The sequence below is a fragment of the Pungitius pungitius genome, chromosome 12 (assembly GCF_949316345.1).
Source record: "Pungitius pungitius chromosome 12, fPunPun2.1, whole genome shotgun sequence".
Classification (NCBI taxonomy): Eukaryota; Metazoa; Chordata; class Actinopteri; order Perciformes; family Gasterosteidae; genus Pungitius; species Pungitius pungitius.
In genome coordinates, this window is record NC_084911.1 from 8639049 (window position 1) to 8665976 (window position 26928).

Consider the following 26928-nt stretch of genomic DNA (forward strand, 5'->3'; position numbering starts at 1 on the left):
CCGTTGTCAAGGTAATGCTGAATTATGCATCTGGAAAGCTGCTTAAAGATACTAGTTCATACTGCATTTTAAAACATTGTAATCATGATCAATGTGTCTTTCTCAAGGGGACCCCCGTGTTTCCTCTTTTGACATCGGTTTTGTGGGATGAGAGTGAGTGGGAGAGCCCACGCACCTTTAATCCTGCCCATTTCTTGGACAAGGACGGGAAATTTGTCAAGAGGGCTTCACCCGCACGCCTTCACCTCATGAGCTGTGTGCCGTCAGTCGTGAGGGAATTTAAAATGATTAGATTATTTAATACAATTATTTAAATACAGCGCCACAATTTAAATAATTAATTTCAGTAAAACTGTCTCCAATTCTAGCGTGAGGGATAGATCACAAAACACTGAAGCATGAATTGACTTTTCTCTCTCTGACAATTTAAACATCAAACATCAATGTTTAAAAAAATGATTACCACAGACAGTTAGACACAATTGAGATCGACTGCTTTGGTGTCGATTCAGTCACTGACACAGACACTGGAAAACAACAAAGTCGTTCTAGTATAACTCACTCCCATTTTAATTTCTTTTAAAGGGAATTCATCAGCTAATCAGAAAGCAATGCCACTATTAATATGCAGAGTAACTGAAAATTAAATTAAATGAAATAAAACTTTGTAATTGACATGTGACCCCCCGAAAAATGTTGTAAAATGATGTTTTTGTGATGTCAATAATTGTGAATTTTTTAGTTATTGACTTGAGAAATGGCTGCCAAAACATTTTTGACTCTAAGTCAAAGGAGCTTCAGTCTTCAAGGTCCTTTTGTCGAATTGGCAGCTTTTCTTTGAAATTGAGAAGATGACAGCTTCTTATCCCCGTAGTGAGGAAACCTTTAAACAAATGGAACAGATGACGATACGTTTTAATGATTTATTGCAGTCCTTGATATGCTTTTTCGAAATATTTGACTACAAAACTGGGATATGATCACAAAAAACTTGCACAACGTAATCCCAGAAAGCTGCTTTTTGAAGAAATGGAATTATCCATTAACTGATGCAAAACTCAAATAAAAACACAAACTAACCTTCAAAATTCTGACCCTTTGTCAGTGGCCCAAAGCTTCAAACTATGAACGCCACTACTTATTAACTAACTAGTTCCTTTTGTTACTAGCCCTCACTTTACTCACAAACACTGTGATAAAAATCCTGTGTTTGTTTGATCCATCCTCATTAACTATCTGGCTTTTTCAACCATGCAGTTGCTCTGACATGTTGGGTTTTACATTGATGTGAGCAGAAAGCCTGGTGATCAACCGTCACTATTTGAGGAGTTCTGGGTTTGTACTTGTCAACGGTGGTGAGTGTGTTAAATTTGGTTGACAAACCTTTAGACTGGGTGGTGCTAATAGTTATAGATTAATCAAACTGTTGATCATTTCCCAGAGCATTGTACTTTCATCAAGAACTTACTTTGATGTATTGAAGAATGCTGTTGATAGTCACCTAATGAATTAATGCACTTTGAATACACGCTGACCTTCCACATCCTTCCATAGCGTGCATCTAAAATTAAATCGATGTTCATTTAATGCAGTATTTTCTTTAACTGTTAGAAAAATTCTCACTCAACACCCTGCATGAGAAAAGTGCGCCTTCTGCTGGAGCACATTTTTTTCTTCATTTATCAATATTTAAGAATAGAAAATTACTCTGTCATCAATTCCCCCCCCCCAAATGTGTTTTGATATTGTAGGATATTATTTGAGTTTTGCATTAGTTAATGGATAATTAACTAATTCAACATCTGTTTGGATAACCAGTTGTGGTTAGTTTAGGCAGTAGTGGCTTGTTCAGTATTGTTGGAATTAAATAAATAATGTTTTACTTCAAAAAGCAGCCTTCTGGGATTCCGTTGTCAAGTGTATTGTAATTTCCACACTTTGCTTAGAAACTATCCACGCGAGTTAATGTCATGTACTATTTAATAATGGTTTCACTCAATATTTTAAAGAATTGATTTATTTGATTGTAATTTGTATTACACATCAATAGTTAAGAATCTAAAGAAGAAAAAAATAACTTTTTAAAGAGAACAAACACATGACCCATCTTAGCTCAGCACCATCTGCAGGATGGTGAACATCGAATGGAGGAGTTCACAAAGACATTTAAAAACAACCCCCAAGCAATAAACAAGAATTGTGAAGGATTACATTAACAGGAATGAACGCCGAAAAACTGTCCTTGAAGAAAATGTTCAAGGAGATATTCTGCATCAACAGGAATATTGAAAAATTTGACCATAAATACAAAATAAGTCATCTACTCACCCACAGGAGAGTTAATTCAATTACGTCAAGTCGTTTGGTTTCATATGTAACAAGTCCTTCAGAAGAAATGCTCCTTTGTAAAATGACCATCATGTTGTTAGAGGTTTTTTTTCCCATCAATGTTGTACAATTGAAAGCAAGAGAGCTCTTTGACTTCCTCTCACTCCGGACGCTCTGCTGGGGTGTCAGCGGGCAGGAGGCCGAGGTGCTGGAGCAGCTGGTCGCAGTAAAGAGGACTCCGCTGTTGGTCTCTCACGGCCTCCGTCTCCTTTCTCAGGAGAGCCGGGTGGACCGAGCTGCCGTTCTTCAGAATCTCTGGACACGGACAGATTAAAAAAAAAATATATATATATAACAGCCGAAAGAGATGAAAGAGAAAACAGAGACGAACTCCAAAAATGAAGTTTCACCATAAATAGCACACAAACAAGTACCAAACGAGTTGATGGTCTAGTCATGGCTGCTCTGATGCCTTTCTATCAATTCTTACAACTAGAAGAGAAGGAAGAGTTTCTCTCAAATTCAAATGCTCAGGTAAAACAATTGCATTCACATTCAGGCACAAAACATAAGATAGTTCTTGAATTAACTTTAGTTTCTACAGAAATATAATTATTTTTATAATATTATAATATAATTTATTTTGATTTGAAGTTTATTCTAACAAAGTCCGAAAGCCGCTATGACGCCAGCAGATGGCAGTCATGAACCTCCACTGGGAGCTCACAATTCGCTCTACAAATATTTTCCTCCTACTGTTCCCACACCTTCTGCTGAAGTATATCGAGTTACTCGAATTGCTTTCAATGGGTAAATGCTTCGGTAAAACCACAATGCAAAAGTGCTGTTCCAGTGGCGGCGCGCCATATCTCTGGATAAGTCAGCTCATGTAAACTCATCACCCGACACCGGCCTTTGTTCTTCAAGGAGATGGAGGGGATTTTCAGCTTTTGTGTACACTGCACTGGGATGGGATGGAAGTTGGGGTGGGGGGGGGGGGGGGGGGGTGAAATCAAAGAGAACAATGATGACTTGTGAGAAGTGAGCTCCACCCGTGCCAACCAGTCTGCGTGATGGAGCAGGTAGCGGCGGGGACGTCGGGATTATTAGGGTGGGCAAGAGGGGTTAGAAGAGTGTGAGATGGAGGGAAGAGATGCAGGCAGGCGGCGAGGGGAGGGGAGGGGGGAGGGGGGGTTGACGCCGTCATGACACGCTGCACAAATCAAACCACTTCGCAGATATGCGTTTGAAATCCAAGAAGCACAAGAATGGGATTAACTATTACAAAAGGAACAAAGAAAGACAGAGTGAAAGAAAGAAAGAGCACGAGGAGAAAAAGACGAAGGAAGCTTCAAACAACCGCTCAAAAGGAGGAATGCCTCCACACCAGATACAGGAGATCACTCAGCAACATGTGAAGTCATCGCATTCACCAACGGACTCCGAGTTGGCTGCGAATCTACTGTTCTTCATGGAGATCACATGAAGAACTGGGGGACGCACAATGGCTCATGTGTGTATCTTTACACTGTTTTGGTCAAATCCAGAAACACTCGGAGGTCATTGGTGATGCTTAACAATCATTTTCTCTTTAACATACAGGCACACAAGGGCTGGGGTGATTATCTGCAGCAGCAGGACAGAGATTCAAATTAAGACTAAAGTACAGAGCTCACGTTCATCTTAATAAAGTAACATGTCACCCAGTGCTATATGTTGTTCCTTATTGATTTGGTTTTTGATGACAGATGAGCTCTTCGATATCAAGAAAACAGACAATACTTGTAAGCAAGATCAATTAAATAATGGTTTTTGTCTCAGATATAAACAGATGTATATTTTTCCTTGCAACTTTTATGAGTGACCTATTGCAAGCTCTGGAGCTCAACTCATGCTGGACATAAATCATGAGTTGAGACCACAGACCAAATCTAAAAAGAAGAAGAAGATCCCTTTCATGTTTAAACTGGAATATACAGAATTTCAGTATCGTTCTTCAAAGCTAATCCTGAGTGTCCAAGTGTAATAAATACAGCTGTACAAGCATGTGGACAGAGGCTGGTCTATAGGAGGTATTCTGCAGTCACGGACACCAACACTTCGATAACAAATTGCATCAGCACAAAATGCTTTGAAGGCTTTCTAAAGCTCTCTTTCTAACATGGCCGTCAAGAGGAGGGAAAGAGGAGGAAAAGATGGGACCCCATGTGGTGGACATTAGCTGCTGTCTGTTGGGGGGGGGAGAGAGAGTTCCGAGGTGGAGGAGCAGTGATTTGAACACAAACGGCCCTGTCTCGCCCCAGGTGCACAAGCACGGAGTTAATCAGATACCAGGGCTCACATATTGACCTGTGAAGTGTCTCTCTCATGTGGGTCCTTATCTGAATCTGGATCTTGTCTTTTACTCAAGGATCACCTCCTATTCAGCCCCTAAGGGTGTGCTTTGGCGGAAGGAATTGTTAGAGCTGCTTTTGGTGATAGAGTATGTAAGAAGAAAAAAAAAAAAAAACTTGGAATCTTCTGGCAGCGGGCCAAGAAATAGTGAAGTGTTTTACGCAGGATTCCCCCCAGTTCCTCTCATCCTCCTTACGCCGGGGCCTGGAGTATAACTGGTCAGTCCGCGGATCATCATCAATTATATATCAGAGCTTTCCGGTCACATGGTCTGTATCAAAGTATAATGCTTCTAATATATGAGGGTGTTTCTCCTTTTTTAAACATGATGTAATCCTCAGTCGCCCCTCCTCATTCTTATCAGCAGGAGTATTAAGGACCATTAAAGGAAAACTACTAAAAAAGTTGATGGATGATGGAAAAGCTACAGTGAGTAAATCTTTTCTAATATACAAACTTCATATTCGTTGTTACCCACAGCACTTTTAATCACACATCCTCCCTTATCATTAACAACATACCCAACCCCCCTCCCCCGCTTCAACCTCACCGAGCACTTGGGCCTGGACGGAGCCGTTGGGGTCGTCCAGGTGCAGGAGGAGCTGCTGGAAGAGGAGCTGCAGATGAGAAGCCCAGACCTCCGGGTTGTAGTCTCCGGTCAGGCAGGACAGCCACAGGCCAACGGCCCGCAGGGCAACGCTGCGCACTTCCTCACTGCTGTCGTCCAGGCGCTTCAGCAGCACTGTGGAGGACGGACACCCGCACACAGAAAGTGGATCAGGTATGCAAAGTTTTCCTATTTCATGTTAAGGCCAATTTGAGCGTCAAATATTCAACTGCAACTTTTCTGGCATCCGACATATCGAGCACAATGTTTTGCAATAATTGGGAAATGTGATTTCTCAGAATAAAAGTACATTTCAGCATCCTTGTAACACATACTTCTGTGTTTATTCGACACCTACTGGGATAAATCTTGTTGAGGGCCTCTGGGTGCAGATCGGTTCCTATGAGTTGGAGTAATGCCGATAGGGAGCGACAAGCCAACAGTCTGCCCATCTGAGAGTCTTCTTCCAGGGCCGACAACACGTAGGGGCTCACTTTCTCTTCCAGGCAGAGCAACTGCACAAAGAGACGAGCATTCAAATCTATTGAATGGAGATTAAAGCCGTTTGGTGCTGTTGTGTCATAGTTAAGATCTTTTTCATGTATTGCAGGGATTACCAGAATGGGGAAAAAATGCAACAAAAAAAAAAAATACATCTGAACTGCCTTTAAATTTAGTTATCAACCAAGAGAGCAAGAAAAGACAAGGTGCATTAGTGAAGGTGGCGACACGTTCCCAGGAAAACTCAATGAACGGTTTCCACACTTCTCTTTGATGATTTGTCCATTTCTTTTGTATCCAAGTGAAATATCCCCTCGAGCGTGACTAGTCGGCATCAGGCCTGGATTAGTTTATACAGACGGTCATTGGGTCCGGCTTCAGAAGAACAGCGTGGACCGATGTTTTCATCACACCAACAGATGAGAACCAGAGGAAATGGACAAACAAGGTGAGGCTGAGCACACGGACCTACACGCCAAGAGGTAATGGCTAAAACCTCTGTCCTGCCGCCCCCTCCCTCCCTCCCTCCCTACCCCCCCCCCACGCCTGTTTGCAATCAAAACCGTGCGGGAAACAATAAAAAAAAAAAAAAAAAAAAAAAAAAACGAGCAAAGGGAAGAGGGAGGGGAATGAGACAGAAAGAGCAGTAAAACTTGGCAAAGGAGGGATCCGGCATTACATCAGTGACAATCTAACTGCAGCTGCTAATTCTTTTCACAGGGAGTCGTGAGGAAACAACGTCCTTGGAAATGAACCTGTGGAAACAACACATAACCCTCCGTTGTTTTACCCATCAGGACACGGTCATTTCAGCTATGGTGTAAACTTAACACTTGGAAGGTAACACAGACACGTTTTAGCCACCTCGTTCCCATTATTCCTTTAGTGAGGGGACGTTTGGGTGCCATTAGGTATCAAAAGTTGGATCAAACACCCACACCCATACGTGTCTCCCCAGCTGCTTGCTGCGCATGTAGTAAAAGACGTGTGGACGGAATACGTGTGTGTGAGAGAGACGGTTCAAACCGGTCACTCTGCACGCGCGAGTGCAAGCGCGGTCACACGTGCACGGCTGTGGGAGCACAATTGCTGTAACTGGGCACATGCTCGGACAGGCAGGTGCACGGGAAGGGTCCCGCTGACGGTTCCTACGTACAACAGAGGGCCCAGAACAGGGGAAGCACTGTTCCTGAGGGACCGAAAGGTATGTGAACCCGCTTGCCCCCACGTACACCTGCTACCTGCCGCGGGCCAACTCTTTTCAGCCGGAGAAAGATGGCGGATACATTTTCCAAAAAGACCAAGTGGGACCGTCTCTTTTCATGTGAAACGGACAAAGCAGAGAATGTGAAGTTGATTTGAACTCCTGTTGGATTCAAAGAATGCACAACCACATATTCTCCTTTAGAGCAGAGTCAATAAAAAGTGTGCCTGCAGATCGGATCAGGAGTATGTACTACTGCAGACCTTATATATCTGGAGCTCACTTTATGTGCGTTTACGCGTGTGCATGTACCTGTCCCGGTGTGATGGCCCCTCCATGCAGCAGGGCCAGCAGACAGCTGAGGGCGGAGGTGCGGATGGCAGCAGCAGTACGACCCGCACGCCACACCAGGTTGGGAAGCAAGATGTCCAGCAGGAACTTCTGGGACTCATCGCGGAAAAGCCTGGAAGGAGGCAGAGAGAATGAATATTGAGAATCAACCGAAGCGCAGGGCGGGGGGGATGGGGCTGGAGCGTATCCAGGCAGGTACAACCTGGAGGTCAGTGTTTTTTTGTGACCTCCAGGTTGTCCGTGGAGGTTGTAATCCGTGATGACATTGCTATACTCCAGTTACTGTCCTACACTAGATGTAAGGCAGAAAAGAAAGGGAGGCGGGTAGTTGAGGGAAAGCCGAAGGCGAGGAGCGGTAACAGCTAGGCCTCCTCTAGCTCTAGTAGGAACCTCTAGCCTGAAACTGCTCAGTTGGTGCAACAACTAACTTTTCATGGTATTCATTGGCTGAAACGTGCTGTAATGTTCATGTGCCAGTAGGGGGCGACTGTGCGCCACTAACACAGACAGCACCGAGTGCTGCCGCTCTCCTTCAGTCTTTTCTTCTTGACAGGTGTTGAAAGGTCATCAGGAGATGGAGACACATTTTTCTGCGTGGCGAAGATGATGTCCAAAGGAAGGAAAAAAAAAAGAAAAAAAAAAGAGCGAGTGTGACTTTACTTTGATCTTGTGTGTCTGTTCACAGCTATGCACACACACATTTCCAGGGAATTCAGTTGCCTCATGCGTGTCTACCCAGTAGAGATATCTGCACTTCTGTGTCGGTCACAAAGCACGCACAAGCTCACTCACAGCAGAACATTCACAGTCTAACAAGTAAATGAGTCATTGAGTAGGATTGAGAGGTGAATCAAATATATTGAAAATTTGGTTAGAAAAGCCATGTTATGGTGTTATCATGCACTGTTGCCAAAAACAGTTCTTAACAGTTCTTCCATATTATTTGACAAGTGTAAATAATTTGGTTCGTATGTTGCATAACACCGGAACAGACATATGTTGAACATCCTCTGATTTCTTTGCCATTTCTTGGCAGATTGTGCAAAACATCCCTCTTAGTAATGCGATGTACATTCTCCATTCCTTCTTTAAGTCTTGAAGTAGGACTTTCGGTAAACTGATTCAATTACCTGCCAATATCTAGACGTCATGATTCAGGGATACAGTGTCGTTTTTGATGAATGCAGAATTGGATCCGCTTTGCGTTCTCTTGTTCTATGTTATCTTAGATATGTGAAGAGAAACCACATGTTAGATGAGCCAATTTGATTTTTTTTTTGTCTTCAAAAGCTGAAATTAAGACCGTTGCTGTTCACCCACACATGAAAGCACCCTCTTATAGGTCTTGTAAGTGGCCAAAGATTATTGTCTGACACAGTGAACTTTAATTTGTCACACATCACCTTCTACTTAAATTTCACATTTGTGCTTTGTAATCACAACACATCAAATCCACATGAAACAAAGCATTATGCGCGTGTGTGTGTGGATGAAAGGAACGTTTATGTGAACACATACTTTACTTTCCCTTTCTGCTCGCTCCATAGTGGAGCTGTCATTATGTCATTTTTGTTGAAGAACAAAGAGTTTTCTGTAGCACTATCATTGCCCTCTTGATGACATACAGTGCGTGTTTGTGGGTGGCCCACAATCTGCTGAGCAAGCCCTGGCCATAAATCTTGAATGGAGGGATAAGAGGAGTATGAAGTGAAACATCACGGCAGACCGAACCGCACATCCCCATAAGTTAAGCATTTGGTAGAAATCATGTTACGCCTTCAAAAGATTTGAGTCTTCTGATGGTTCTGTGATTACCGGAGATACGTCTGAGGAATGAAGGAGGCACTTAGTAGCACAGGTGGCCACTCTGGGAGCGGCAAAGAGACAGAGGCTCCTTTTGTCACAAATACACTTTATGGATAAAATAATGATGAAAGCGAAGTTCCAATTTCAACATTTTTGGCAGATGTGGCAGTTTCTACTTAAACTATGTTTATAGACATTTTTCACTGACGAGGATATAAATTTGTCTTTACTCTGGTGCCAGGCTCATGCCAAAAGCCATCCCTCTTATTAACCAATAGAAACGCGCAGAAGCCATTGACTGTTTGACTCCGGGGTTAGGATTATTTACACCGCCCACAAATGTCTCTATGGCAACCCCAACAGAAAAGATTTGTCTTTCTGATCGACAGCAGCAGCTGCTCTGCTCACTGGGACCCAATGAGGGCCTCAAGTTTAATGCATTCCCTCAGATTAGAGCGCTGAGCCCGGCCTGAAGGCTGGTTCTTTATTCATCAGTCAACCACCACAAGCTGCTGCTAAATCCCAGAGGAGCGATTCAGATACCATTTGCCTTTTGTGTTCACTAGGGGAGTGATTAACTAATTTGAGAAATTCTAACCCGAGACTCCCAAAGAAAGTCTTTGGGGTGTTGTTAATGAGGTTTATCATTATCATGTATGCTGAAGTGAACACGTATTATACACACCCCAATCATCATCCGTCTGAATTTATTAGGTCCTTAATAAGCGGATGGGGTTACTCTGCTCCGCTTGCTCGTATGCGTTTCCAATTAGGACCCCTAGCGGGTGTGGTACTAATGTAGTTTAATGTGAGGTTTATTCTGAAAATGTGAGCTGAGAAAACATAAAACAATTAAAGCCCAATGTAACATTATGCACTAGTGAAATGGCAGGAAAAAAAAACAACGTGCAACGTAGCAGCCTGTCTGGGTGTCTTTGTTTAACCGTGTGTGTGTGTATGTGTGTGTGTGTCCTTCTCACCCCTTAGAATCCAGTGTGTTGGATGCATCTAGTAGCAACTTGGCAAGCATTGTGAAGATGTTCATCCTCAACTCTGGGTCTCTGTCCGGTTGAAGGCAGCTGGTCAGCAGAGGCATCAACTGGCACACAAACTCTCCAATAACTGGACCTATATAAGAAATATCCCCATTGCTGTTAATGTTTGGCATTGTGTGCCATTGATTGGAAAGTTTACAGTATATAGATAGGAAATGAGGGGAGAAAAAAGACTCAAAAGTCACTAATCCGAACTATTGCAATATGGTAACGATAAGATCAAACCGAATCTATTCAACGTTATTTTCAGTGTCACCTCAGCAGTGCATGAACCTATGTTTAAAAAAGGTGCGCAAAGACTTGAGACATTTTATGTTTAGTACAGCCCAGATGGCTTGTTATTGAAACATAAAAAAAGGTCCCTGTGTGACACACTTCTATACTCTATTCCCAGTTCTACTCCTGCCTAAACCAATCCAGCCACCCACCAGCCACCAGCCGCCTGCCTGCATGTTTACAGAGCTATATATAGTAATCTGCGTGTAATGAGTGATAACAGTGTCCATGCCCTGTTTGGACTGAATTGTTCAGACGTGAGAGGAGACAGAGGAAATCCTGACACTGTCTGAGGGTGGCAACCAACGTTAGAAAGAGATACGGGAAAACAGACAGGAGAGACATTTTATCAGAAGGAAATGTGTGAATCAAAAGTGTGTGTCCTTTAACGAGAGGTTGCCACACACACACACACCATCTACGGGTGTGACAAGGCAAAGAGAAAAAAAAGACATAGAAACACACCCGAGGAGTGCGTCTGTAAACTTGTATCCTGTCCTTGAGCGAGGCGCTCCAGATTTCACACAATGGATCAGACATTCTCCCACCGTTTGAAGGACGAAGGACTGCGAGGGGGCAATAACTATCCCTGTCCCCGTGTGTACACAGTGTGTGAGAAGAGGAAAAATGACCAATGCCCCGTTGACAAATGACGAGCCGACTGTCGATTGTTCAGCGGAGGGCAGATTTCCCCCCCGAATCAAAAGCGGCCACGCGCCGTCTTTTGGGCTGGCCGTAATCAGGTCCTTTGGGCACGTTTATAGACCGAAGATCAGTAGCCACGAACCAGAGGAAGCTTAGAGCAGCATTCACCATGCTCAGATAACACACAGACACACACACACACACACACAAAGAGCTTCAAAGTAGCCTTGATCCAGGCTAAGGTCAAGAGCAGGCGGCCGGCGGTGCCGTTTGATGTCGTGACCCTGCAAGGGGCTCGCTGAGTGGACTGGGAATGGACCGGTCAGTTAGCCGTGGGACCGTGTGTGAAACGGTGTGTGCGCGCGGGAGGGATTAGAGGGTTACCCAGTGGCCCGGTCAGTTAGAAAGAGAGCGGGAGGAGGGAGACAGCGATGGAGATGAAAGCGTGGCACATGGAGGTGCTGATGACGGAGGATTATATGGTGAAAAGGGAGTTAATGTGAAGTCTCAACACCAAAAGGCAGGGTCACCGCTTTTTAACCCGCTAACCCCGCACGCACACTCCAGCACAAACACAGACAGAGACAGACTAACCCCTCTAGACGAGTCTGAGACACGCCGACTAACAGAGGGGAAAACAACAATGGAATGGCATGCAGCCATTGCAACTAAAATGCGTGCGATTTATTGCACGAGTTTGTCCCTCATAAAATACTGCGTCATTTGATAGCCCTTACATCAACGTGGTGATGACATTTGCTCCGAGCACCATTGACACATACGTGTCTAATTGTCTTAACTGCCTTACAGGAGCAGTGGTGTATTACAAGGAAATCATTGTTTGTGCCTTCTGAGTGCAGCTACTGGGAAAAAAAGATCAATCTTCTAACATTGCAAACAATGAACTACCCGGATCCTTTGTACAAGAGAGAAACAATGCTTCTGCTTTAATAGCTTCTGGTTCTGGTTCATGATCGGCCTCAATGATGGATCGTGTATGAACAGGAGAACAGCGTGGCGTTTAAAATATGATGCGATACGTGTCTGAACAGGTCGAGAAAAGAATTACAAACTTCACTAGGCAGTAATGTTTAATAAAACATGACCCGTAGGATATTGCAACGTGTTGAGGTGAGAGAGACCCGACGAGCATGTTCAGGCTGTCTTCCCATCATTAACAGGTCATTCGACAGACCAAATTCTCAAAATCTCCCCGCGTATCTTTGACCATCACAGTGCCCCTGGATGTGCAAACCTCAGCACCTGCTGCATGATTTGACAATGTCTTGTGCACATTCAGCTTTCACTTCTCACCTGATTGTGTGACTATGACATGCAGTTGAAGTCTCTGTGGGGAGAAACTAAACCAGGTGTTCACTGAGCCGGACAGCCAATCCAACAGCTGGCCCATATGTTGCCTGTAAAGCTCCGTGGTCGAGTCCAGGCCCTGCACCTTACTCAGGAGCTGCACACTCTCCAAGGCCTGCAGGAGGGAGGGATAGGTGGAACAAAAACAACAGGTTTTTTTTTAAACTTGCTGTGTATACATCAAATATTATGGCAAAGAGACAGATTGGGGTGAACAGAGCAGTGGGTATTGTGTTCAAGTTCAGCAATTAGAGCCGTTTCCTCTGAATTCGGGAATCCTTCGGGTCACGCTCCAAGGCACAAAACTATCATGCAAAACCATGGGAAGAAAAACACCGAAGACATGACTAGGTCTTACGCATAAAACCACTTAAAAACAAGAACCTAGACAGATACACAGGATATCACAAAGGCTCAGGAACCGACACACACACACAAACCAATAAAGCTGAGCTGGGAGGATAGGAAGGGAGCGAATGAAAGATGAAAGATTGGAGAGTAAATAATTAGCCAACTCTTCAGGTCAGGGGAACTGACCTTTGGGGGACTTCATAGTCCCGTTCACAGTCCCTCCGGGACTGACGGGGACGGAGACAAAGCCTGAGTCACAGATCGGCTCCTTCAGAAGAGAGCTAGACAACGCTGAGCTGTCCGCTGATGGGAAAGAAGTTCCCCCTTTTTTCTAGGAAAACAAGCTGCGCTTTTTCTCTGGGTCCGGGAATGCCCAAGGCCACCCCCCCCCCTCTCTCCCTCCCTCCCTCCCTCCTCTTTTTCTTAATCCATTCCTTCTCATCTTACCTAACACTGCACCCTGTCTGAACAAACACACGGAAGCAGACGGACATGAACACACATTCACACTAGTGGCCCATGTGGTGTCTGGTAAAAAAAAAAAAAAAAATCCCTTCCCGCTCGCCCCCTCCCTGTCATCAGCGAGGCTCTGCACCGGCCTCAGAAACCCTTTGCTTCACTTGTCACTTGGTCCCGTTTGCATTTAGAGGCTGACCACAACGTGGGAGCTCGTGACTTGCGTGTTGCTCGGTGGCTGTGGCCTGAGGGGGCGTTGAGTGGAGCGACAACCACACACCTGCTGAGAAACACGCGGCCCACCTCTCCTTCTCCATCTGGTTTTTTTGTTTGGTCTATTTCTGGCCGTCTTTTCCCCCACCACCTTCCACCCGCCTCCGTTCACCTAGGACTGGATTTAAAGTTCCACACCAAAGGTGCAATTTCAGCTCCCCTGACTAAGTGGGTAATAATACAGTTGCCTAGCCCACTTTGAACTCGCACAAATGCTGACATTCCTCAAATAGCCGTCCTGCTTCATAAAACCCACTTACCTTTCTAATAAAAAAAAAAAGCTGGAAAACACATCCCCCCCCAAGGGGTGAAACAGTGTCATTTCAAAGTAGAATTAAAGAATTACTCGGGTGAGGTCACATGCCGGTTGGCACATGAGGACCAATGTGATGATAGAGCTGCGGAGTAGCTGGTGTCACGTCTTCCAAAATGTGTCGTCTCACCTTCGCGCTGAGACGAGGCTCAGCGGAGAGACTCTGGACAGTGACCAACACCTGCAGCAGCTGCAGGCCGACTGAGCCCGCGTCTGACTCACACTGACGCAGCAGCACGTCCACGCAGCACAGCAGCTGCTCCACGTACGCAACCTGGGGAAGAGAAAGCCACGTTATCCCATTGTCTCCTCTGGTTTTTAACAGACGTGAGTGATGCGAGAAGTATTTGCCAAGAGTGTTCGGCGTGTCTATCGATGAGCCACGACGCACTCCAGTCGTCACAGAGTGAGAATTTTCCATGTGTGTGTGTGTGAGAGAGAGAGAGAGAGAGAGTTGCCGTCACTTGTCAAACGGCGTCGTGCTGAGCTCATGTTTAGACCTGCGGCTCAGGCCAATTTCTATGCCCTCATTGGGATCATGGCCCCTTTCCCGGTTTTCTCACAGCCTGTCATAAGGGCTGCATGAGAGGGGAAGGTGGCGTTTTGAGAAGGATTTGGAAGGTAAATGTGTGCAAGCGAGAGAGGACTGAAGTGTGTGTGTGTGAGGAAGAAATACCCGGTGCAACCTCCTGTTATGTTCCATCGCTCTAAACACACCTTGAAAAATACTAAAGCTGCATCACCAGGGGGCACACTATCTTTTCATAGATTTGAGTGGCAAAGTGCACGGCACAGCTTGGCATTAATGTGGAAGGAAAACAAGTGTGGAGCCAAGTAAAGACAATCCGTGCAAAAAGGCAGGCCTTTGGAGGAGGAAAGAGCGCTGAGGGACTTCCAGTCTGCAAGGCAAATGTTTCTCATTTTGCAATAGAGTGTCGAGCGCACACACTGGAAAAAGTTTGTTATGCCTATCTTAAGCCCCGGGTGTCATCCATGTGTGGAAACACATTTTCCTGAGGCAGTCCGAGGCGAAAACCAAACTCCACGTGGCCCTGAACAACCTTGACTTGCAGCAGCAACTTGTGCACTCCTGTGTTCACGCAGTCCTTGAGGATGGGAAATCCCTTTCTATGGCCAAAAAATCCACTGGCACATAAACGCACGAGGAGTTCCAGGGAGCCAGTAGCGGGAATAACGCTCAAACAGTGGGAGGCACACGCAGAACATGGACGCCAATATTATACACTTGCGGGGAAACAACCATTAGGGCTGACTGGCCGAGGGATAGAACGAGGGAGAGCGGGGAAAGAGGGGCGCGGTGTAATGATAATGTCGACACCTGGCGCTAGGGGAGATACACCTGGTTTCATTGGTCTGGGCACGCTCCGGGGGCCTCGTTTTGCAGCGGGGGCGCATCTGTCCACCACTGGATGCATTCATCTCGCGCACAGCTCCACTTAGAAAGAAAAGAAAAGAAAAGAAAGAGCCATAGCAGAAGATGGACTGCTATCACAGTTACAGATGTCGCTACGGAAAGAGGAAAACACACAGCGGCGGTGCAGGAGACGTCGACCCCTCGTAGTCAGGTATGGTTTGCTCTGCTGCCTTTCTTCTGCAGTGGAGTTTGCGAGCAGCATGCAGCGGTCATTAATGACAAAAGGCAGGCATGTGCGCACGCGTGTTCAGCCGAACACTGATCGATGTGACGCCAGCGCAAAAGCATCTCTGTGCACAGACTTTTCTCCCTGCTGATCTGTTTCTATTGGCTACTGTGGGTCAGGCACTTCAAAACCAGCTGCACCAAAAGAGCATATTTACTGTTAACAAGCTTGGTTGTAAACACGCCTTCTAATCCACCGTCAAGCTCCTGCTTTATGCCTTCACTCTTATCTCTTGGCACAATGTTTAACAATTTATTTCAGCCCCGCAGATAACGTCATGCCCCTGTCACCATGACAAACCACAACAAAGCGTCACTCAGCCGTGTCAGTTGTGTGTGTGTGTGTGTGTGTGTGTGTGTGTGTGTGTGTGTGTGTGTGTGTGTGAGAGAGAGATGGTGGGGTCTTGTTAAACCCCTTTCGGAATTCCTCTTTAAATAAAAGACACCTGTATACGTTGCATAAGCAAACACCATCACGTATCTAACTCCACAGAACATGGTTGCTTCTCTAAACAATGACTCGCTTTTCCTTTTCTCTCACACCCTCAATCAACTTATTTTATACTCTAAAATGTTTTTTGGAAGAAATCCTTTTCTACTGGCAGAGAATCCGTTGCACAGAAGTATCATATATCAGTTTCAAATATTCATCCTGTTCCCTAAACTCCCCATAGAGCCGGCGCGCAGTTCCCCTTGCCTCTAAAATTATTTATAATTCATCACTTTTGTCGGTAAAACCTATTTTTTTTTCGTCCTCTCTGCACGGCTGAAGTGGCACATAACTCCAAATGCACTTTTCTCAAAAAGGATTGTAATATTTCTCTTTTTTTTTTTTTTAAATGATACAAGGCTACAGAGTCCGCTGCTTTCCCTGTCGTTATTGTTTGTACACAGGTAATTCAACCGGACTCAAATGCAAGTATATTGTGAAGGATCTGAAGGTTGGATTGAGCATTTGAGTTAAAGGAGTGCACAGTATTCTGGGTCAGCTTTCAGCAGAGAGGGGAAGAGGGAGCGTGGGGGAGAGGGGGGGTTGCAGGTGCTCCTGTCTGCAGTTATTTACAGCTACACAGTGATGTGGCACTGCTCCCTGCTGTGAACCCTGCCTGTTGTCAAAGATTGTTGCAGGTGCTTTGTCTGGCCAGGCTTTTGAATCCCAACACTATGTTGTGTTGTTTTTCCATTAGGAGCGGGGACGGACAGCAGGACAGAGGGAGATGGATGGCGATTAAGGGACAGGGGCAGCAGAGGTCTGCCTCCATCTGTGTAAAAACGGGCAACGGTCTCATCCTGTTAGCTTTCTCTGCGGTTGACCCCGCCGGATAGCAATGAGGGAGGACACAAGGGGGTGAACTTCCCCACCATTTATCACCAGCCTTGACCAGACAGGCTTTGAAATGTCAGGGATTTTTTTTAATGCTACGGGTGAACCAGAGTCTGTGTGGAGACCTTCCACATGGCTATAAAAGAAAACAAAGCCCATGTACTGCCTCGTCTGCTCAGAGGGGTCAGGATGGCTTTGCAGGGGTCACGAGAAATTAGTAAATGTCTGTTATCATTATCCCAGGGAGGGAAATTCTTGCAGGCCTCGCTGAGAGGGGGCCCGGAGTCACGTGTAAAGGTGAGTGAGTAGTGCGGCAGCATCAGAAAATAGCTTCTGCCAGACAACTGTTATTTTGATTCTGAAAGGGAAACATGTAGAGAAAAGGAAGCGGGGGGGGAGAGTGTGCTCTTGACCTGATGGGATTTTTCCCCAGTAGAGACAAAAATACAACGGAATGCAACTGAAAAATGTAAGGACTGCTGCATTGTGGGACGACATTTCACCGATCCATGTGAGCAGAGTCGATCTGATCAGAGACATTCGACATTAGATTAGAAAAACACCATGTGGCCGGACTGTCACTTTAGCATGGTCAGCATTTTTGTAAATTGCGCAACAGTGGACCCACTGACCTCACAGTACAGTAGTGCGATTGAAAACTCTCGCAGGCTAATAATTTAAAGCCCTTTTCAAGAGATGTGGTATGAAACTACTTAGTATGAGGAACAAATGGGGCAGAAAAATATACACTATGACTGCTGCACTGTCTTCTGTGACACTTCAAGATCACCTAACAACCTCCCAAGACTGTAAAATAACATCCACTGATGCTCAATACATGCAACTCAGTCAACAACCGCAAAGGAGGAGTCAAGTGAAAAGTGAAAAACCGGTAATCCACCACCAACCCCACCTGTTGGTATTCCTGGCAGACTTCGGGCAGCGACAGCGTGTTGGCAATCTTTTCGAGATGCGGTTTGAGGAGAGTCCGGGAGCAGCCTCCCAGCACCGCGGCCAGCACCATGAGGGGGGTCCAGGGGTGAGAGGAGGAGTAGGGGGTTGTCACATGGTCCAGAAGCAGCTTGAGGAGGACAACAGGAGGGACAAAGGTCCCCAACAGTTGAGCAGCTGCTAGGCACTAGATGTTGGTACACAGACACACACACACACACGGGTGAGAAACAGACACACGTGAGTATGAGGGAGTGTAAAGGAGGATGTCAATTTTTTTTTTTTTTATCTGCCACACATCAAAGATCTACACAATACTCCGACGTACACAGGTGCATCCCAAGTCCTTGAGCCCTGCTCGGCACAGTCTAAAGCTCAACAGATGTGTCCTGGAATCATTCCGTCTGGTATTAACTGATTACAAAAGAATACAAAGAGTCTGTACAAAACGGAGCATTACGAAATGCCACGGCTGATCCAAAAAAGGGAAATTCCTGATGAAGTATAACATTCCGCGGATCTCTCTGGGACTCACATTGCTGACCACTTCCCGCTCCGTGTCCTTGCAGGCACAGTAGAGGGTGGCCAGGAGGGGCTGCAGATGCTGGGTGCTGTGGTCCTCGGCGTGGAGCAGCAGCACAGACAGCAGTTGAGAGGTCCTGACGCGTGTGGGCACCAGCCAGTCAGTTATGTCGTGGGTGATGGCCGGCACGAGCCTACCCAGGTTTCTCAGCACCAGCTCTCTGCAGCCCAGCCCGGGACGTTCCACTGGTGGAGAGAAATGAGGCGCGTTCACCTTTTCATTCTCACAATAGCAGTGTGGAACTAGGTGTTTTCTTTTTCTTAGCCTGGCTACATTTTTAGTGAATAAATACAACCAGAAAGACACAATGTTCATGACAGTTCACTGCAACATCTTTTCTTTTTTTTAAGACATTTTTGTCAGTGTGTGATCTATCTATCAAACTTTTTGTTCAAATAGTTTACTAAAATATAGATGACAAAATCCAACAAGATCCATGAAACAGCGCACTGCATATCACTGATTCCCCAGGGTTAGAAATGTCAGCTGGCAGCTAACTTACCACAGTTTTAACTTTTTTTTCGATTAAGATTTCCCCACATGGGACTTGTCAGATCAAGTGGAAGACATTCTCAAATGGCCCTCTACATTTGAAATACTACAACCCTCGCTCTCTCCTCCTCTCCCTCTTTTTCTCCCTGATCTAATTCTTTTTCTCCTATAGGCCCACTAATGAGAGGAAGAGAAGAATAAAAGAAGACGGTCATAAATCAGATAAATACTACAGGACAAGACAAAACAAGCCCCTTTTAGGTTGTCTCTCACTCTCTGAAAGTGACCTCTTCACACTGGGAGGCCCAGCAGATTTATGATGCGATGGCAAGACAGAGAAAGACAAAAGAGGAAGTCGGCAGAGCCTCTTCTTTTCCTTTCCTGTCCCCAGGCAGAGCCTGTACATTGTCACATATAGAACTGCAGGACACATAAAGGATATTTAACCAAAATGCAAAGACAAGGAACGTCACCTCTGACACACACATAAACATAACCCCACACAAATACACAAACCACTGAGCCTGGCCTTATTGGGAAGACGTCGTGACCGTGTTCGGTTTCACTCTCATTCCCGACTCGAAGGTACGAAGGATACTTCTTCCAAGCTAGTGCTCGCCCTGAAAACTAAGATGTCTTTGGCAACATTGTTGCATTAATAAAAAGAGATAATTCATTGCAGTAAAATGTGCAGACATTACTTGTCAATTCCAAATGTTGATCCAATAGAATTAACTAGATTGATCATTTTTTTAGTCTCTATATGTATTTATGTTTAGTGAGATGATAGTCTTAACTTGATCCTATAGATTTCCCTGCCAAATTGATTTCACCTGGAAAACATCAGGTGTGTCCAGACAGTCACGTTGTTCAGTAGTAATAGAATATCTCAATGCTACCACTGTGCATCCTCCACACACAAACTACTATGAAGCCATACAATTACACCAAACATTATTTTCTTCAAACCTATACATCTTACAATCAGGTAGTTAAATGTACACTAAATGGGAAAATAAAGATGATTGACACCAGCAACCCCAACAATACATTTAAATGACTTTTCTTTGCATTCAGCTGATGCTGAGTGTGAGAACCATGGTCAAATTCAGAGAGACTGACCTCCTGGTGGGTAGAAGGGAGGTGGGGTAAGAAGAAAGTCCATCTTATCCTTGATTTCTTCCTCATTCTCTTTCTCCCACTGGGCTCCTACCTGCCTCCACAAATCAGCAGATAGAAGTCTGTTGGAGGGGATGTAGAACACATTGTCCCAAAATATAAGTATACAAACCACAATGTATAGCATATAACATTGTATTACAAAGCTAAGCAGAAAGCATATTACCTTATTTCTGGGATCTCATCATTGATACCGCTCAGGAGGAGTGGGATGAGTTTGTGGAAATAAGAGTATCGGTCTCTCATGTGAAGTAACCAATCACCAACGACCGCTGTCACAGCTTTTCTAACCTGCAACATCACGGAGAAATGGGGAGACGGTAGAATTGAATAAAAACTTCTTTCGCCGTACATATGACAGCCCGACATGAATTAGGCGATTCAAACTTCAGACCTGCGGTGAGTCGTCAAACAGTCTCTGTGCCAGGTGAGACAGCACGTCGTCCACGTTCTTCCCGGTGCCGTGCTGAATGACAGCCCCTGTGGCATAGATGACAGACACTCGTACCCGGTAGTGTTGATGAGAAACCGTCTGCATCAGAGGCTTAACAAGACTCTCAGCCTGCATGTGAAAGTGCTCTAAAGAGAAAGAGATTCAATTCAGTTAGTATCCAGCCGGGTGATTTGATAGCAGTATTGAGATAACAGTCCATCCAAGTTGTAACTCTTTCTTAGACGTATGCATGACTTTGATCTTTCCAGAGATCTAAAAATGATTCAGCTGAAGAGAAGCAATTCTAGTGTTTTAGTCTTTCTAACACTGATGTTTGCTCGAGTCCGCGTGCCTCATAACCATGGCAACAGACAATGAAAACAAAAGAAAACGTTTCACTAACCCGGAACACACTTGGCAAAGTTTATTGTGCATTTGCAGCTTTCTCTCCGGACATCTGGGAAAGGATCAACGATGGTTCTCTGCAGGATGTGGATTATTTCCGTGAGGTAGGGCGCTAAATGCTTCCCGCACACCTCCACCGCCAGTGTCAACATCTCCACGGCCGACAGCCGAAGCTCCTCCGCCGGCTCCTGGAGCTCCTTTTCCCCGAGCCGATGAGCCAGACACGGCATGAGATACGGCAGCGACTCCTCCGGTTTCGGGACACAACGAATAAATTCTGTTATCATCGCTATGGCGGTTTCTCGGCATCGTTCCATCGGGTCTGAGAGACATTTGAGGAGAGGTTTGAGGAGGGCGGAGAAAACTTCCTGTAAGACGCTGCTGGAAAGTCCTCGGTCCACAGTCTCCCTCTTGATTAGCTCAAGGGCCCTCTTTCTTGTCGCCTTGTTGTCTTCGTTCAGACAGTTTAAATGTCTTGCGAGTCCTCTCAATACTTCAGAGGCAGCATGTTCGTCTCCGGCCGCCATAGTTGCCATCTTGACTGTCGTTATGACAACCGGCGAGCTGCGCGACAAACAAACGGCTACTTTACGGTAGCTTCCGATTCAAAATCTCAAACTTTATTAGCACTGACAATCTTCCTCTTTCACATCAATCTATCTCCTTCGTTCATATATGTATGTATGCTACACGTTCTAATAATTTGTTTGGTGATTTCTGATAAAGAACACTAAGCCTTTGATATTAAGCTTAGGTTTATGCCATTATTACAATATTAATGCCACAGTGGGCTGTAGGAACGTATGTAGTCAATAAAAGCAATTTGATTAGAATTAGTATACAGACCAAACCATCAATCAAAATGATCAAAATGCTTGACTATTCTCATGTGCAATACCATTAAAATAGTTTTTGAATCAAACTATTCAAGTTTGTGTGAATAGAGCATATAAACAACAAAGGAATTCAAAAAGTGCTTCAAAACCACTAAAAGTATAAAAGCAAAAGGGAAAATGAAACCAAATTTAAAAACAACACAATAAACGATGCAGAGTTTAGGAAATAAAATACAGAAGTAGATTGCCAGTTAAAGGAAACCGCAAACAGAGAGTCCTTTAATCGTATAATTTGAAAACTAAAATGAACACAAAAAAAACAATACCATACTGAGACAACTTTAATTTTAGGTTGATGTGTGCATTCATTTTAATATATGAAGATGCAAACTGATATTGTTGTTACAAATACATAGTGCAAATCAAATGAAACATGTAATCTAAAAAATACACGTTTTAGCCGAATTCCCTTTTATGTTACCCTTCCGGTAAGAAGGTCTGAACCTGCATCCTAGACGTTCCCGATCCTCATCACACACGCTCTCCTCCCGTTTACAGACAAAACGAATTCCCATCTTGCAGCAGCGCAGTCTTACTTTAAAGACGCTTCACCTGCAAACGGACCCGGCGCCGCTGCGGTGGAGAGCGTGACCGACTGACGTCATCGCCATTGACGCAGAGCGAGCCGAGGTATCACCGAGACAGAGCAGCAGCAGCAGCAGCAGCAGCAGCATCCCGGCTAACCAACGGTAGCCCTCCTCCACCGATCTGACACCACCGGCGAGGTGTTTTCTCTCCCGCAGCATCCCTCCAGGAATAACGGTAGGAGCACCAGGGAGAGAGCGCCGATTAGATCGTGTCTTTGTGAGCACCAAATAGCGGAGAAAATCAGGGCCCCCCCTCCTCATTTACGTCGCAGTGAATTCCCCTTCGCTGTGTTTTTCGGCTTGTCCTTTTAGTCTCAGCAAAAGCTAGCTGCACGAGCTGTCTATTGAATGCAGCTGAACAGGTGCTCAGTTTCATCACTTGCCTCACAGTGTGCACGGAGAAGTCGTTACACGATGCCACCGTTTGCTGCGTGGACAACGTGGTGCCATGACCTCAATGCATAACTGATTTAGATTCATTATGCATTGAGAAACACATCCTGTCACACCATTCCATATGAGGAAGTGATTTGAGGGTAGATACACCTGCTCGGCTTCCTGGCTTGCTATGACAGACACGCTACTATGTTATCTGACGTGGTTTGACATAAGCATAGCTGTTGTTGTCATATAATCGACTTGACCCGCTCAAGTGTTTACTTTCACAAATAGCAGTGTTCCAAGCGTTCACGTTCAGTCATCCTCATCTACAAACAATCATACAGAGGGAATTAATGCTCATGCATTGGTTATGCATTCAGATATACCCTTTAATAACAATACACTTCCCCAAATATGACAATAAAACAATATAACATAGGAGTAAATCCCGTGGTTTAAACACAACACCTCATTCTTTGTTTAAGGGGGGACCTTATATCGCCTCATATCGCTCAACCCCATAACTGCAACACCAACTTGTATTATTACTGTAAACAAAATGATCTATTTTTATTATACACTGTTGCCTTCATCTAATGTCTTGCTTTGGCTACTGCCAACGGACAGTAGTTGGTCTGGAGGTCCTTGACAATAAGCAACAAGATTTTGACATTCTCCATTCGACTTTCCTCTTTTCCTTGCGTATGCCCCTCCTTTGCCCCTGTTCTACCACTTTCTGTATGGAGCTTTCCCTCCCTGCCTCTCATGGTCCACCCTGTTTTCCCCCACTGCCACAGAGATAAAAGATAAGATGGCCACCTCCTCCTCCACTCTGGAAGAAGACGAGAGCTTGAAGGGCTGTGAAATCTTTGTGCAGAAGCACAACATCCAGCAGATCCTCAAAGAGTGCATCGTGAACCTCTGCATCGCTAAGCCTGAGCGTCCTATGAAGTTCCTGCGGGAGCATTTTGAAAAGCTGGAGAAGGTTGGTGATGACAAAGTTTAGTGGGGTTTTGGTTTCTAACCATCTTTCTGTCTAATGTGGGGCTCTGTGTTGTTATGCGGTGACATTGAAGTTCTTAATTTGAATGCACTTTTAACCTGAATATGATAAATTACACGAATGTTAATTTGCAGTTAGATACTGTGGGCAAACATTGTTTTAGTTTGTTTTTATTAAATTGATATGGTTGAACTGGAATTTGAAACATTAGAATCCATTCGGGAATGTGAAAGGAGCATCTGTAAAAGGCTGGTGTCCGCCTGTCCGTGAGCAGAGAGAGAGAGAGAGAGAGAGAGAAAAGAGATGACACATTCATTTAAAGTTAATAGCTGGAGAGTGCAAAAGGCTTTTGTGAGATGATAAGAAAAAATATCAAGTCTGGAAATAAGGTTATAGCACCTGTGAAGCATTTCCTGTGGCTGATCAGATAGGATAGCGTTTTGCATACGTCTCTTTTAGGCAAATTTATTGGCTCCGACTTGCACCTCTACAGTTGCAAGATACTTTTTTTTTACATTTATATAACATTTCACAGACTCCTGCTGTGTTTATTAGGTGTTAAGTTGAATATCTTGGAGTTTCTTTAATACTGTTGTGAAGTAGTGAAGGATATACAGGTCAATTGTTATTTCCCCTAAAATGCAAGCTAAGTTTTCTCAAATTTAGACCAAATAAATCATCTTTTTTGACACTTTTTCTCTGATCAAGCAGAGACATGACGCATGTGGTTAGTTTGATAATGAATGGATCATATGATGCCTTTGGTTAAACAATGTGCTCTACTCTTCCACTGCTGTTACAAGTGCGTCAAAGTTGTTGGTTATGTGTAGCCTTTAATCAGCCCCCCGTCGCCACTTCTGCATCCGCCTGTGGTGCTCTGTTCATCGTGTCTCAGAGATTTTTCTATTCATGTTTTGGTTTTCAGTCCTCAATCTCTTCTTGCGCCGGCTATGTGTCTGACGCAGCAAACACCAAACCCTTTGGTTTGAAAAAAGCAATAGCCTCACTGCTTCCTTGATTGACAAAATAACAGCAGCACATAATGTTTCTGTTTACGCGAGAGGAAATGGTGTTTTGGCCATCCAGAGAAAAGGGGGTTTGTGGTTTTGCATCATGTAAAACTCAAATGGACGATACGTCATACATCAGCGCAGTGTTAAGGTACCCGTTCTATTACTTGTTTCTGTCTGTGAGGGTGTTGGTGATTCCGTGAGTACGACAGCTCGCACCTGACGTAAGAATGCCAGATGGACCTCACGTCCCCGCCGGTATGCACAACAACACATACTTAACTTCTGTTTGCAAAACCCTTAAACGTGTTGTTGTTACGAACCGGCGGAAGGCAGCAGTGCACTTTGCGTGCCTATAGTCTGCCAGAAGTTATATGAAGATGAAACCAGTCTTTTTGTTGTTGTGTTCCGGTCAAACCAACTCCCCCGAAATGTTGTAAGTGCCCCTGATCTTTCCCAGACGGCTTTTCAAAAATGTTGGATGTCATGGACAAACCAAGTGTATGCAATTGATGCTTGTCTCCCTGTGTCAAGGTCAAAAGTCAGGATAGAAAACTGCCTATTTTAAAGTAGTAAGGATCAACTGCATTGCTTAAGGAGGAGGGCTTAAACACTTATGTTGTTGAAATGTGGTCAGTGAAATCACCTGGTGTAAAGAAGTGGTTAGAATAAACAAAAACCTGCAGGTTTCAGCCCTCCAAATGTCCAAAAGATTTTTGTGCTTGTTTCCTCTGCCGCAGGTTGACTATTCAGGCAACATTTGGTTCCTGTCCATTTTATCCCGATAACCTCTTGTATTGTCATTAAGTTTGATCACTGTTCTGTTATTCAATTTCAGGACCAAACAGCATTTCAAGTTTTGTTAAATCGAGGTGTCGGGTCTGTCCCTCGCAGTCCTTCAGAGTCTGAATCTCTTGTTGTCAACACAAAGGGAAAACAGAAAGTACTCTATTGTCATCACATTTTCTGCTGTGTTTCACCCTCTATGTTGTCTGCGTTCTCTTTCTTTTTTCACTCGTCACCCAGTGCAGGCGGTAACCTAGGCAACAGTAGAGGATAGATAGACTGTAGTCTATCTTGTGTTGAATGAGCCCCTTTATTCACAAGGTTTATTCCCTCTTCCCCCCTATTTTACCTTAAGTGTTCAAGTGTTTTTGTGTGTCAATTAGATCACAAGGTTAGTCTCTCTCCCTATTTTCCAAACCTAATTTAACCTCATTTCCTATCTTCCCAGGATCCATTTCATACAACATTCACAATCTTATCTGGAAAATCTTTTTTCTCCGTTTCAGTTCCTCCATCATCCCCTCCCTTGGTTTTGTCCTTTGATGTTACGTTTTTTTTCCTCCTCTCTTTGGTGTCTCTCTACTGCTTGTACTCTAACTCACAAATACATCAACTTGATGACACAGTTAATTATTGGTCTGGCGAGTTATTTGTTAACTTTTTTTTCCCGGTATAATAACATGTCTGCTGAAATAGTGAATGGGGAAAATAAGACTTGTCTCGCTCCCTTTCATCCTGACTAATTATGCACAGCAAGGACTCCTGTGATCAGTCAAACAGTATCTTCAGATTAGTGTTCTCGTCACTTCAGCACTATGAGCTCAGTTTAGTGTGTCATTTTATGAGGAGTTTAACTTAATTGATGACCCACTACGTTTAAAAAACAACAACTTCTACCAGGGCATTCTCAAGACTATCCCCAAACTGGTGTTTGTCTCTGCTACTGAATGTTTATGTCAAGGCTGTTGAGTTTATGGTATCTTCACTTAAGTTTGATTACTTTTTAATACAAAAGTTTAAAAGACATAAAAAACAGTAATGAACAGTCAGTGTGTTTCACCTACACAGGGTTCATTGTTGCAGTCCTTTTGCTGACAGTCATGTGCCTAATGAGGTATGGTAACGTTTTCTCATCAGTCAGCTACAAGGTACAAGGACTGAAAGTGTGAGCATGAGGACGCTGGTTCTGCCTGGTCAGTCGGGAAAATCAACTTTTCACCTCATGTCCATCGGAGATCTGCTCTACTTTCCCCTGTCCTCCTTATCTTTCTATTTGACCTTCTGTGAGAAAGACTGACGTCTGCAGGCGT

The 26928-nt window shown here is 44.5% G+C and overlaps 2 protein-coding genes across 3 annotated transcripts in view; one reads left to right on the plus strand and one right to left on the minus strand.

Moving 5' to 3' along the window:
- Positions 1–529: 529 nt before the first annotated feature.
- Positions 530–21828, minus strand: LOC119220515 (dynein axonemal assembly factor 5). Its single transcript, XM_037476614.2, has 13 exons — positions 20954–21828; positions 20512–20696; positions 20284–20408; positions 20061–20179; positions 18399–18631; positions 17826–18050; positions 14059–14202; positions 12482–12650; positions 10172–10319; positions 7347–7497; positions 5688–5844; positions 5273–5464; positions 530–2643 (listed from the first exon to the last, which is right to left on the minus strand). Exons 1-13 carry the CDS (start codon positions 21489–21491, stop codon positions 2489–2491), a joined length of 2541 nt encoding a protein of 846 aa, XP_037332511.2. The 5' UTR covers positions 21492–21828; the 3' UTR covers positions 530–2488.
- A 460-nt stretch (positions 21829–22288) lies between these two features.
- prkar1b (protein kinase, cAMP-dependent, regulatory, type I, beta) overlaps positions 22289–26928 on the plus strand; it is a 46035-nt gene continuing 41395 nt past the window's right edge. Inside the window, exons 1-2 of one of the 2 annotated variants that reach the window (XM_037476264.2) lie at positions 22293–22613; positions 23617–23804. In XM_037476264.2, the coding sequence (XP_037332161.1) occupies positions 23631–23804 (174 nt within the window). In that variant the 5' untranslated portion in view covers positions 22293–22613; positions 23617–23630. Of the gene's footprint in view, positions 22614–23616; positions 23805–26928 lie in introns of both variants that reach the window. The other variant, XM_037476270.2, reaches the window with a different exon arrangement.